The 12,930-nt window shown below is 41.7% G+C and overlaps 2 protein-coding genes across 4 annotated transcripts in view; one reads left to right on the top strand and one right to left on the bottom strand.

The window, feature by feature from the left end:
• The window catches only part of BRF1 (BRF1 general transcription factor IIIB subunit), a 212,668-nt gene that overhangs the window by 89,769 nt on the left and 109,969 nt on the right, over nucleotides 1–12,930 (bottom strand). For 2 of the 3 annotated variants that reach the window (XM_075843797.1, XM_075843796.1), the window contains exons 8-11: nucleotides 8,052–8,178; nucleotides 6,812–6,851; nucleotides 5,881–5,973; nucleotides 4,909–5,154 (exon numbers count right to left, since the gene is read on the bottom strand). In XM_075843797.1, coding sequence (XP_075699912.1) covers nucleotides 4,909–5,154; nucleotides 5,881–5,973; nucleotides 6,812–6,851; nucleotides 8,052–8,178 — 506 coding nt within the window. The remainder of the gene's footprint in view (nucleotides 1–4,908; nucleotides 5,155–5,880; nucleotides 5,974–6,811; nucleotides 6,852–8,051; nucleotides 8,179–12,930) is intronic. The other variant, XM_075843798.1, reaches the window with a different exon arrangement.
• Nucleotides 1–12,930, top strand: part of BTBD6 (BTB domain containing 6) — a 552,040-nt gene that overhangs the window by 520,324 nt on the left and 18,786 nt on the right. The gene's annotated exons all lie outside the window — the stretch shown is intronic.

The raw sequence follows: 12,930 nt of genomic DNA, 5'->3' as shown, positions 1-12,930 counted from the left end.
GACATCTGCTTGATGAAAACTCCCCCTCCTGGTTTTTACCCTGAGACACACATTTAGCAGGTAACATCTGATCAATATTAGAGACTATAATTTGCTCGAACATTTAAGATTTGACCACTTTTTTTATTCTACTTTTGACCCTTGCTGTAATATTATTTTTGCGGTTGTCCAATGAATTACATTAAATTGTTGGCGACGTCGTCGTGCGTCTGGTTGTACTTCGTAATTACTACAATGCTTGAGTAATCTGGTGGTGTTGATGATCACTTTATTTTTTATACTAGTGAAAATAAAAGTCTTAAGTGACTCATATATAACTGTGATATATTAGGGACCCCCTTTTGACCTGAGTAGTGGGTACCACCATTGGTTTACAATTGTGCTCTCTCATGTAAAGTCATTTTAGGTCACATTATTTCAGCGGCCATTTGTCATCTGTTAGGGGCCTCCGTCGCAGATTTGGCCAAAATTACCCAAAACAATAACGCACAGAACCTATTAAAGTCAATGGGTTCTATCGGCCGCCTGTGATGCAACGGAACCAGAGTGTCCGGTATTTTCGTTGCTCTTCTCCTATGACAAATACCGAACGCAGATGTGAACGTAGCCTAAGCAGTTATAGTATACTTACACGTGTCAGCTGAGCCTTCAAAGCAGATGTGAACGAGACCTTAAGTGGGAGAAGTTTGATACATTTGCCAGAGAAGTTGTGTGTCATGGGGTTAACAGCCACTAACTACTACAACGTAGAAACCATATTGTAACAATTAATACAGGGAGCAGAAACTTTTACAATGCGCCGGTGAAGAACAAATGCAAAACACAATGCAGAGCTTTCCTATAAAATGTCTATTAGCATGGGCAGGACTAGGAGAGCTCATCCCACCTCACTGATCTGTGTGGGGGGAAGGGAAGCGACAACTGTTCTAACTATTTTTAATGCGTAGATTTATTTTTATCTCTATGGCAGGGTCTGAACTGTTGTATTTTACATGTAGGGAAAATGATACTTTCATAAACGTCTACATCATACTGCAGGCAAAAACAAAGTCAATTGTGGATCTGTAATGTGAGCAAAAAATAAAATTCTAAATTGTTAGTAATTGAGAAAGAGAGAGATAGAGGCGGAGTTTATGTATAAAACATAACTTTTATCATATTTTTAAAAAAATATTAGTGTAGAAAAATACTGACATACATGAGTTATATTAACATCGTGGTTTCATGACGTGAATTCATACATTATTTGTCAGCAAGTCACATTGCATCTCGTATGACGCGTTCAAACATTGTTTTCCGAGACTTTTCAGCAAGTCAGACAGCAAAATATTCACCCAAAAGGGTTATTTACATATACTAATGCCTTTTTAAAGAAAGATTCACAAATATCCCATTTTATGTATTTTTGTATAGATGACTAGTGTAAAAATGCTATATATGGGGCAATGCCCCCCTACCCGTTCAGAACCAGCTTTACCTAGAGTCCATAGGTGCTGAAAAAGGTGATAATGGCTGTCTGTACAAAGAAAGCCTTTCAAGAAAGCAGTGGCAAGGGATCCATCAGCGGTAGTGTTTAGGCTCAAGTAGTGGCGCCTGTTTCTTATTTATTTATTTCTTATTTATTTATTTCAGTTACTTATATAGCGCCAACATATTACGCAGCGCTGTATAGAGGTCCTCTTTTTTACTGTCCCCATTGGGGCTCACAATCTAAATTCCCTATTGGTATGTTTTTGGGGTGTGGGAGGAAACCGGAGTACCCGGAGGAAACCCACGCAAACACGGGGAGAACATACAAAGTCCATGCAGATGTTGTCCTTGATTGGATTTGAACCCAGGACCCCAGAGCTGCAAGGCAATAGTGCTAACCACTGAGCCACCGTGCTGGCCTTATCTTATCTGTGTCACGGCCGTGGTCGAGGACCGCCGCCGTTCCTTACCTTGTGACGGCCGCAACCACAGACACCGCATATCATCCTACCAGCATCTCCCTCCTAGGAGACGCCAGTACTCGCGGCTGTCCGGTCCTGCTCCTAATGTTAGGGTGTGCACGGTCGGTCCCGGCCTTAAAGGGCCAGCGCACGCACCTGTTAAAAATTCCCTAATCTATCCCTTATCATCCTGGAGTATAAAAAGGGCTCCACCCTTCCACTCCCTGTCTGAGTATTGTCGTAGTTTTCCCATGTTCATATTGCAAATGGTCCCTTAGTGTTATCCTGCTCTCAGTGTTTCCGTGTTATGTTTTGTTCCTGAGCTTGTCTAGTGTTGGAGTCATGTTTTGCCGCCTGTTATACACCACGTCTGGCGTCATCTGCCATCCCTGGTACCATCCGTCACGTCTGGTGCAACCTGCCACTCCTGCTGGTATACACGTCTGGTATCATCCGCCACGTCTGGCGGAACCTGCCACATCTAGCCCCATCCGAGCCATAGACTCTGCCACCGTCTGGACTATCTCAGATACCCTTGTGCTACAAACTTCTTGTAGAGACTTTGCATAGACTGTGACTTGGCCAGCTGCCTCTCCGCTATGGTGTAGTGGCCTAATGGGTCCACATACCCCTAGATCGTGACAGTCTGACTATGGACTCTAGGTAAAGCTGGTTCTGGCCCATCTCCCCTGGGGAATCATTTGGCTGAGAGGAAATGTGTCAGGAGATTTTTTAATAATATAAAGAGAGGTTCCCCGATCCCCTTGCACTCACAAAAGTGGATGATATCCAGCATCGGAACGGATAGCGGGGCGTTGGCGCTTATATTCCATTTTTACACTAGTCATCTATACAAAAATACATAAAATGGGATATTTGTGAATCTCTCTTTAAAAAGGCATTAGTATATGTAAATAACCCTTTTGGGTGAATATTTTGCTGTCTGACTTGCTGAAAAGTCTCGGAAAACAATGTTTGAACACGTCATACGAGATGCAATGTGACTTGCTGACAAATAATGTATGAATCCACGATGTGAATATAATTCATGTATGTAAGTATTTTTCTACACAAATATTTTAAAAAAAATAAAGTAAAAGTTATATTTTATATATAAACTCCGGATCGATCTCTTTTTTTCTCAATTAATATACTACGGAGGACAGTGAAAGATGAAGTCTGGGTGGTGGACTTCAAACTACACCATCAATAGTTACAATAAACTGTTGTTACTGCCAGTATCAGTGCAAGTTTGCTCATCAGACGCCAGGCTTCCCAACCCATATTATCAGGGTGTGCGAGAACCACCCATAACCTTGAGAATAACCGGTTTGTACACTTTGTGAATTATTAGCGTGCTCCACTTTTGTGCAGTGTTTACCATCCTGTCCTCTGCCAAGGTCTATTTATCTTCATACCCAAGAATGAATTCAGCATGTGTGCGCCTATATATGCCCTGGATTGTAAAACGCATGAACTAGTATCTGCTTAAGCCAAGCGTGCAGAGAGCGAGCAAAAAAACACTGCAGGTAAAAATAAACTGGAGGAGCCTGTGGTTAGTGAACAGAGACAAAGGAGAGCACAATATGGCAGAGAAATTATCTCTACACTTCACACTGTAAAATAAAATATATACACACACACACACACACACACACACACACACACACACACACACACACACACACACAAACAGATGTAGCAAAATTGAGTTTGTCATTTGGTTAAACTAATAATCTAAATACTCCACTAATATCAAGATATGTAATCTGTTTTTGCAGAGGACTTCAAAGGGGTTGTCCAGTCCCTAAAAACTGAAGGCCAATCCTCAGGATTGGTCGTGGTCCGACTCCCGGGGCCCCCGCTGATCAGCTGTTTTGAAGGGGCTGCAGCGCTTGAAGTGAATGGAGGAAAGCTGTAATGCTGTGAACCGCCTCTACAAGTGTGTCACCGGTTTACAACACAAGCAGATAAGGAATGAAGGGGAAGCACAGTCATGAGCGATGCGTTCCCTTCAAAACAGCCGATCGGCAGTGCCCCAGGAGTCGGACCACGACTAACCAGATATCCTGAGGATAGGCCATCAATTTTTAGGGACTAGACAACCCCTTTAAGGAACCGATATTATTGTATGGGTAAGTACACATAGCAACTTTGTTGTGATTCTATTGTGGTTTTGCCCCAATTGTTGAAACCAAAATAGTTTTTCAACATTGTTGACTTAACTCTGCAATTTAATGAGAATCGCAGTGAAACGGTACAACAAAGTCGCAATGTGGGGCCTCACCCTAAGACAGAGCCTTATAAAGTTCCATAAGATAAATGCACACATTCGTTTATACGGATTTCCTTGGAACATAACATAACTGTAGGTGAACTTTAAATCTAAAAATATAGTATATACTAGTAATGACAAAAAAGACCTAGTAGTAGAAATAGAAAATTACTGGTTATTTCAGCTTATACACCGGAGAGCTGTAAGGTCCAGGGGGAACTGCATCCTCTTTGCTTGCCAAGAAATGCTGGTATTAAGTCATAAACGTTCAATAAGTCTATAAGAATAAATCCCCTATTACACCGGCCAATTTTGGCTGGTGCAGCGAGCGCCGATCAATGAGACAACTCACTGATCGGCGCTCGTTTGCTCCTGTCACAAGGAGCCATGTATGGGGACGACCGCTCGTTACTCCGATCACTCGTCCCCATACATTATCCTGTCAGCAGCGCGGCTTCCTGTTTACACACCAAGACGTGCTGCCGACAACAATAATATTTAACTTTTTTTAAATGATACGACCAGCAGATGATTCAGTGTTTGCTCGTTCATTTGATGATCACTGCCCTGTTTACACAGGACAATTATCGGCAACAAGCGTTATATGAACGACCGCTCGCCCGATAACTGCCCAGTGTAAAACCCCCTTCAGACTGTGCAGCAGGTGAGCAGTAATAGTAGTGCAATATGTTCTCTACTTACATTTTCCTTGTTCCTTTGTTTCAATACATTCCTTGATGGAGTCTGTGATACCCAAGCTCGCAGCAGTGGGGAGAGGCCCCAGCAGAGTCTCTATAGGAATAGGCTTGATAGTAGGCTCAAAGCTATGCAATTTCGTCTTCTCAGACAGTTCATTGTAAAAGTCCTTGTTTAGATGATTTGCCGCGGCTTCTAGCTCCTCGTCCTCACGGTCATCTTCTCCTAACATACTGGAGGAGTCATCTGCATCTAGGGAGAAGGAATCAGCGTCACAACATGAAGGAACAGCGTCACAACATGAAGGAACAGCGTCACAACATGAAGGAACAGCGTCACAACATGAAGGAACAGCGCCACAAGTGTTCTACCCGTCACCAACTCACAAACGAGGCGGACAATTTTTTGGATTATCTTTCTTTTACGGCAGTATGATTGATGTTCACTGGCTGACGTTAACGATATCGTGCACCATACAAGTAAATACAAAATCGATACACTTAAGGCGCTGTTCACATCTGCGTTGTGCCGTTCCGTTGTTCTGCTCTGTCAGTGGAGCAGAACAAGGGAATAACGGAACCAATGGTTGCGTTGCACAGCGGACACTGCTGGAACCCATTGACTTTAATGGGTACCGTCGGCTTTCCATTGGGGTATCCATGATTTTACCGGACACAATAGTGCAGCAGGCTGCGCTATTTTCTCCAGTAAACCCTGCCGAATCTGCGACGGAGGCCCATAACAGAGCCTCTGAAGAAGATGTGAACGGAGCCTAACAATAGTTGTGCAAAATTTAAAAAAAAATATATATTTTTTTTTTCCGACGCAGCAACAAACCTGTCAATTGTCTCACCATTGGCAAATGAGAAGCGGACGCCATCTTGTATAAAGCAGAGTGCGACTTGAATTTTGTAACCATTAGGGGATGTAACTGGAGAGCTTCAATAAATTGAGTAACCATAAATGAATAAATCTTACCGTCTTTGCTGTAAGAAGCGTACATTCCTTTTGCCTTTGACCTACTACTTTCCAGCTCATTCTCTATTTCGTCCTGGTAAGAGGTGATTTCTCCTGTTACAGAAACAAGTTGGATATAAACTACATTTGCTTTCGATAATTGCAATCTTTGTGTATGAGCTGCAATTCTTTAATATTGGCCATCTATCTTCTGCTGTGGGAGCCATACGATATGGGTAAATTTACATGCAACAGATTTGTTGCAGAAATATCTGCAACTCTCGGATATCTATAAGCCCGATTCAGATTAATCGATGTGCCTGCTGGAGAAACAACGCCATTGAAATGTAAGGAACTGATTTTCTGCAAGAAATATCTGCAACAAACCTATGGCGTGTGAACAGACCGTTTAGAACTCCTGCTAGTTTTTCAATGAATTCATGAGCAGATTGATATATAATTTTGTGCAAAAAAAAAAATCAAGTATAATTTGTGTTCTATTGAGGTCAGCTCATTCTGGGCTTAGGAGTCCAGTGGGCGGTCCTACTCCCTATGTACAGTAATAGGGAGACTTCTGACAACCAGAAGTGGGAGGAGCTAGCGGCAGCTCATGAATACGCCGGACTCATCTATGGCGCCACTGCATGGGCTGTGAATGTAAGTTCTCAGAAAAGGGGTAATTTGCATATAAGTGACAGACGGCTGAAATCGTGTCTGTCACTACATTATACTGCCATCAGTGAAGGCAGCATAATGTGGATGACAGGTTCCTTTAAAATAAAAGTTATACTGAATCTTTACCAACAAAACTATATAGTAATCTGCTCAGCTCCTCTTGCTCTATAAGATGCTGCCAACACACAGGACATCATGTTCCATGTGGCAGGTTCTCTTTAAGAACAAGCAGATAAACAAGGCTGTTTCATGAAACAATGATAATAATGAACATTACCTTCCACATCGTCCAGTTTTTTTGCCAATTCTTGTTCGAGCTGAAATGATAAATATTAGACAGTCGTTAGTTTGTACTGCTGTTCTATAGAGTGGAATCAACATAGTGAAATTAGTTGTACTTCAAGTGTCCCTCCAATTCTGATCTCCCGCCCCATCTGATACTGGGCATGGAAATCTGCAAGTGCATGCGGGGCAGTACAGCTGTCAGGGCAACTTCTAATTAATAGGACCCATGTAAGATACTCTTCGGGCGTCGTATGGTTGCCCAGCGCCCATCTCCATGCCCACTGTCAGATCGAGAGGGAGATCAGAATTGGAGGGACACTTTAAAAGATGTCATATTTGAGTTTAAAATAAATAATTAGTGTCTTGCAAAAGGGTAAAGTATTACAAATACATAAAGGGATTCTTCCCCGATGTAAAGAGGAGTCTGATTCAGTACAACTAAATGTGAGCTGGCTCATCCTTGCAGGCACTTTTACATCTCGCTACAAATGGGGGATATTTATCAAAACTAGTGCCAGAGAAAAGTGGAGGTTTGCTCATTGGTTGCCATGGGTCACTGCTCAATCTTTCCTTTGCACCATTTTTGATAGATCTTCCCACAATGAACTTCTTGTACTCCACAGTTTGCACATCTAGCAGTGATGGATGTCAAGGACCACAGGGGAATTTGAGCTTAGCATGAGCGAAAAATCTTGTAATGATAGAATCACATGCCTATTGGCATTCTGGGTAAACGATCATAGTGGCTATATGTTACTCAGAGCACATCATGCCATTTTCTAGACATGTATATACTAAATTAGAACGTATTACATTTATGTTTTTTTTAGATGCAGTGGTTTTTACAGCTCCCTACTGCACAACTACATGTATGTGTGAACCTGGTCTGAAGACTCAACTCTTCATTAAACTGAACTCTGAATTTTGCTCTTAATTTTTTGCAGACGTTGAACTTGTATATGGAGTTAGTAAAGTTTAATTATTCAGCAGAAGGTTCCACTTGTCTGCATATAAAAGTGCCAATACACCTAGAGGGCATTGCGGCAGTAGTGTGCACGTAGGTATACCGTGAATTGCCAGTTTCACAATGCAAAGGTTTCAATTTGCGCGGTTTCGCTGCACGGTTCTTGGCCCTATTGCACACTACTGCTAAACATCTGATGTGTACAGGCACCCTAAAAGGTGGGTTGGCAATAGAAGCGTCAATACATGATACAGATAAAATTATTTACCTGCTGTATCCGGACCTTCCTCTGACCTGCAACGTAGGAAGGAGGATCACATTCCTTTTCCAAATCTATTTTCATAAATTCATCTATTGTCAATTGACTCGTTGGTGTGTCTTCAAATTCTGTTAACCTACAAAATGTTCAGCATTATAAGAAAATAATAACACACAAGCAAAACATAACTATAGGCCGATATACGAGGAAATCTTGGAACCATTGGCTCTAACCCTATCCAATTAGAAATTAACTTGGCCGATCTCGTCTGCACATTATTCGGAAACCCTTTTCAGTTGGACGCTGGCCCGGCCAAGTAGCTCTGAGGGGTGTCAAAAAATGGCGAAAGGAAACAGCACTTCTGCCCCGTCGTTCTAGCAATCGGTGACTATCTCTGCACCGGCACCACCACCAACATATACTTCTGATATGTCTCTATGACATGTCAAAAAAGTGAATATAAACAAGGTACCCTATAAAGAAAGCCTGGCACATATCTGTTTTGCCCAACACGCAAAAACGGTTTAAAAAAAATCAAGCATAAAATGCGGGTTTTTGCCATCAGCCCATCTCCGCTCAATAAACATTCTCAGGCGTTATAATTTTCTGTACTTTGTGACGACTGACCAGTGTTAATGTACTAAAAATAGCAGCACCCATTCGATATTTGAAACCGGCACGGAAAATACTTTTGTGGAGAGGTTAAAATAATTAGATGGTCACATTAAATTTATAAGGCTTTGGTCAAACTGCCGCCTGATTTGACAAAAAATATATTTTTCATGTCAAAATTCCGGACACCGCGACTATGGTGTAAATCAATGGGGTCTGTCAGGCGCCATTTGTATCCGTTGTAGGACAGATCTGGCGCTGCGTAATAAGTTCTATTGATCAACTGGCTGGTATACATTGATTTGATCATAATTCAGGAGATCACAGGAGCTGCCAGAGATCGGATCATCAGATAGCCTGACTAACAGATTTCACAGTGAACGTCATTCTGCTGCCTACTATGTATTGGAAAACATGCAGGCTGTAGAACGAAAATGGTTCTGAAATATTATTTTTAACCTATAACATACATGCAATAAAAGGGAAAGAAAAAAAAGCCCCAAAGGGGGTCCATGGCCTATAGCCTAAGACTTTAATGCCGTGATACATATAACTTGTTATATTGTGATTCATTCCATCATTGTGCAGCAGATTTTTTTAAAAGGGGCTCTCTGGGACATGAACACTGATGGCCCATCAATGTTTGGTTGGTGGGGGGTCAGACCTCCAATAAAGAGACCGGAGAACGCAGGAGAGGCACATTTATTCAAGTGAATGGGACGATCCATAATACCGGGCACAGTTACTTGCTCGGAAATGCCACTGTGCAAACAATAAAGGGTTCTCGCTGCTCGCAGGAGTGCCACTGCTCCTTTACTGTGCTCAATGGCAAGTTTCCGGTAGGCCGGACCCCCACTAATGAAACGTTGATGGCCTATTCTGTCCTAGGGATCCATTTTAATGGTTTGAAACTTTGCAATATGAAAATCTAAAACCTTAAATGAGAAAAATAAAATGTAAAAAAAAAAAAAACATAAAAAATATTTAAAAAAATCATAAAATATAAAAAATGTGGTCTTAGCTGATAAATTGACCGCTACATTTTATGTATTCAACAGGGGCATCCACAGCGCAAGAAGGGGCATGCTTTCCTTATTAAACAGAACAGAGATATTCTGCGTTCTCAGAAAATTGCAAACGAACCATCCACGTCACAAGATAAAAAATCTCAAGCAGATCTATATTTTTATTATATTCTTTGACCTGACAAACTCAATTCAACACGAGTCATTGAAGAAAACAGTAACTCCTCATCTTCCTCCTCCTTCTCCCTTTAATAACTGTAAACCTCGAGGATGGAAGCGATGCGGGATCATTTTAAAACTGACAATCACGCTTTGTGGAGCGGCACAGTAAATACAGTAATATCTTCATCGTCGTCTTCCGCTTTCCTGGCATAAAAGATTCAGTTCACTCGTTTACCTTCCGTCACAGGGAATCAAGCTGTCGCTTCAGAAGATGAGAACGTGACTGACTGGTATAAACATTTAAACCGCAATGTAGGAATAAACATTCCCCATTCCTTCACTATAGGCGCAGATCTTTGGTACAATTTCATAATCAAACAGGTTGAATACAACGAGTAAATGGCCTTGTTTTTATAATCGACACTGCTGCAATTTCTTCTCCAATTCCTTTTGTATTAAGAACGGTCGGCTGCCTTAATCACGGCATATAGAATCAACAGGACATAAAGCAGAGCTGGATGGCGGAGCACTTACACAACCCCCAGAGATCAGGTGACACCACAAGTGCATTTAGGCACCGGTCCACATCTGCCGTCATTTCAAAACGAACCTCTGCAGGGAGCCGGCTGATGGAAGACTTCCAAGTTGTTACATTTCATTTTTAATCTTTCATTTTAGAAAGATTCAAAGGCTTTAAAATGTGCCCTTTTTGCCGCACAGCATGGGAACGCACATGAAAAAAAATAACAGCGTGATCCTGCAGAGGACACCCCACTGAAGAACGCATCAAGGGAAGCTCATCTGCTACGTCCCAGCCTTCTGTCAGTGACATGAAACACTTTGGCTGTTTGTCGGATGATTAGGATGATCTTACGGTTCTGCTACAATCACCAGTATTATTAACATCTGCATTATTCATTATTATTAAAAGGGGTAACACGGTGCCAGAAAAGAAAAGATCTTTTTCCAAAACACTTTTGTATCAATTAGTCTTGGTTTTCAAGATCTCTGATTGCTGTCATTAAAAAGGAACCTTCATTATGGACTTCTGGGGATAAAAATCTGTCCTGGTCATGCGATGATCACACAGGCCCACAATTGGTTAGATGCAGATTCAATGCTGGCGAGTGATATCATTCACTTATACTGCGCTAAATTCTTCTTACAGGCGTGTAGGGATCATCGATCGCACAGTGTAGGGAGCATCTCAGGCTACCGCTTCTTATACAATAATACACTAAGCATCCATCATGTCATTACTGTGTAGTTGACTACCATGGACCAGTGGAGGATGACGATTGGGGGATGGAGCACAGTTGTGCAGAGTATAAATGACAAGAAGCTGGTTTGAGAAATTCGATATAGAATCTTATTCACATATATTTTATATTGGACGCTGCTGAAAACGCAAAGTCTGACGTATCCGTGTAACTGCAGCAATTCTTCAATAATTTCGAGCTCAAGTGTAAGGAAATATCACATCCTCTGAAAAACTGCTAGATTTATAAAGAATTGGAGATCGTTCTAATTACACGTCTGACATTTCTACTGGAAGATTCCTTCATATTCAATTGCAATTTAAAAATTAATTTAGTCTCCCGCATTACATTTTTTTTACTCTACTAGCACTACATCCTTTCTATAGTAAGTGACAGAATCCTGCCGCTAGCAAGGAGACCTAGTTCAGGCAAACCTTGATCTTTAAAATACCGTAGCACTGGAATTAATCCCCCATCCAAAACAGCAGCATAACTTACATTATTAGTGCGGCTGCCTCTTTAATTAAAAGATATTGTCCGATTTAGGTTTATTTTATTTAATTTAAAGAATAGGAAATCATGCAGTTTTCTAATTTACATGTATTTAAAACTCTGCTCCCATATCTTTCTCATGCCTGTGTAATAGCCTCTGTCTATTGTTACGTAATTGTATGTCACAGCCCCCAGGGGGATTATAGAGTGGCCTCTCCATACTCCGCAAATGTCAGCCAACACCTCGCTGCAACAGCCGGGACCGGAGATTACGCCGATCCCGGCCATTTAAAAACTTCAGCGACCGCAGCATCAAAGCCGTTCTAAGGGTATGTTCACACTGAGTTTTTTGCATGCAGAAAATTCTGCCTCAAAATTCTGTCTGGAATTTTGAGGCAGATTTTGATCTTCCTGCACGCTGTTTGCTGCGTTTTTCGCTCGCGGCCATTGAGCGCCACGGGCAAAAAATGCAGCGAAATACACTTTCACTGCCTCCCATTGATGTCAATGGGAGGTCAGAGATGTAAACGCCCGAAGATAGGGCAAGTCCCTTTCATTTTCCCGCGATACGGTTTTTCTGCTCGCGGGAAAAAACCGCCTTCGCCTCCCATTGAAATCAATGGGAGGCATTTTCGTACGTTTTGTGGTGCTTTTTCCGAAGCGGTTTCCACATAAAAAAATGGTGTGAACTGGCCCTAAAGTGTAGTGGCCCCCTCTGTCAGCCCATAGCCGCTACGCGATCACTGTGTGCCGATGGTTGTCATGACCATTGCAAATATGTTTTTCATCAATAAATGTACAGTAATTTAAAAAAAATGCCCCCTGAGGTTTACATAGCCTTTAGTGAGATACAAATATCTCCCTCTCTCCATGCAGTATCTATATACATATCTTGCATATTACTCTTATGCAACTTTCTAGTATACTCTGTGAATTAGTTTCTCACAGTTTTTAAGATCTCTGCTTGCAGTCATTAGTCCATGTAGTTTTTACATCCAGAGACCAAAAACTGGTCCTGATCATGTCCAAAGTGTCAGATCATTCTATCATTGTATTTTTCATTTCTTCTTTGGCAATTAACAATGGTTAAACCGGTAATCTCCTGACGGCATATGATCATAGATAGGGGTCCCCTGCTCAGGACCCCTCTCTATGAGGCAGAACAGAGAGCAGACTCCTGTTCGGATGGACTCGAGCCATACAATACTACATTTTCACTGCAGGTGAAATAGCAAAGTGATTCTTTTGCGAGGGGTGCCGGCAGTAGGACCTCTTTCTTTTGAGACTACCCCTTTAAAAACCCACAGACCCTTCCAACATGTCTATATCATGTGTTAG

This window comes from Rhinoderma darwinii, chromosome 12 (assembly GCF_050947455.1).
Source record: "Rhinoderma darwinii isolate aRhiDar2 chromosome 12, aRhiDar2.hap1, whole genome shotgun sequence".
Classification (NCBI taxonomy): Eukaryota; Metazoa; Chordata; class Amphibia; order Anura; family Rhinodermatidae; genus Rhinoderma; species Rhinoderma darwinii.
The sequence above is the reverse complement of the archived record's forward strand: the minus strand, read 5'-3'. Positions and strand labels throughout refer to the sequence as shown.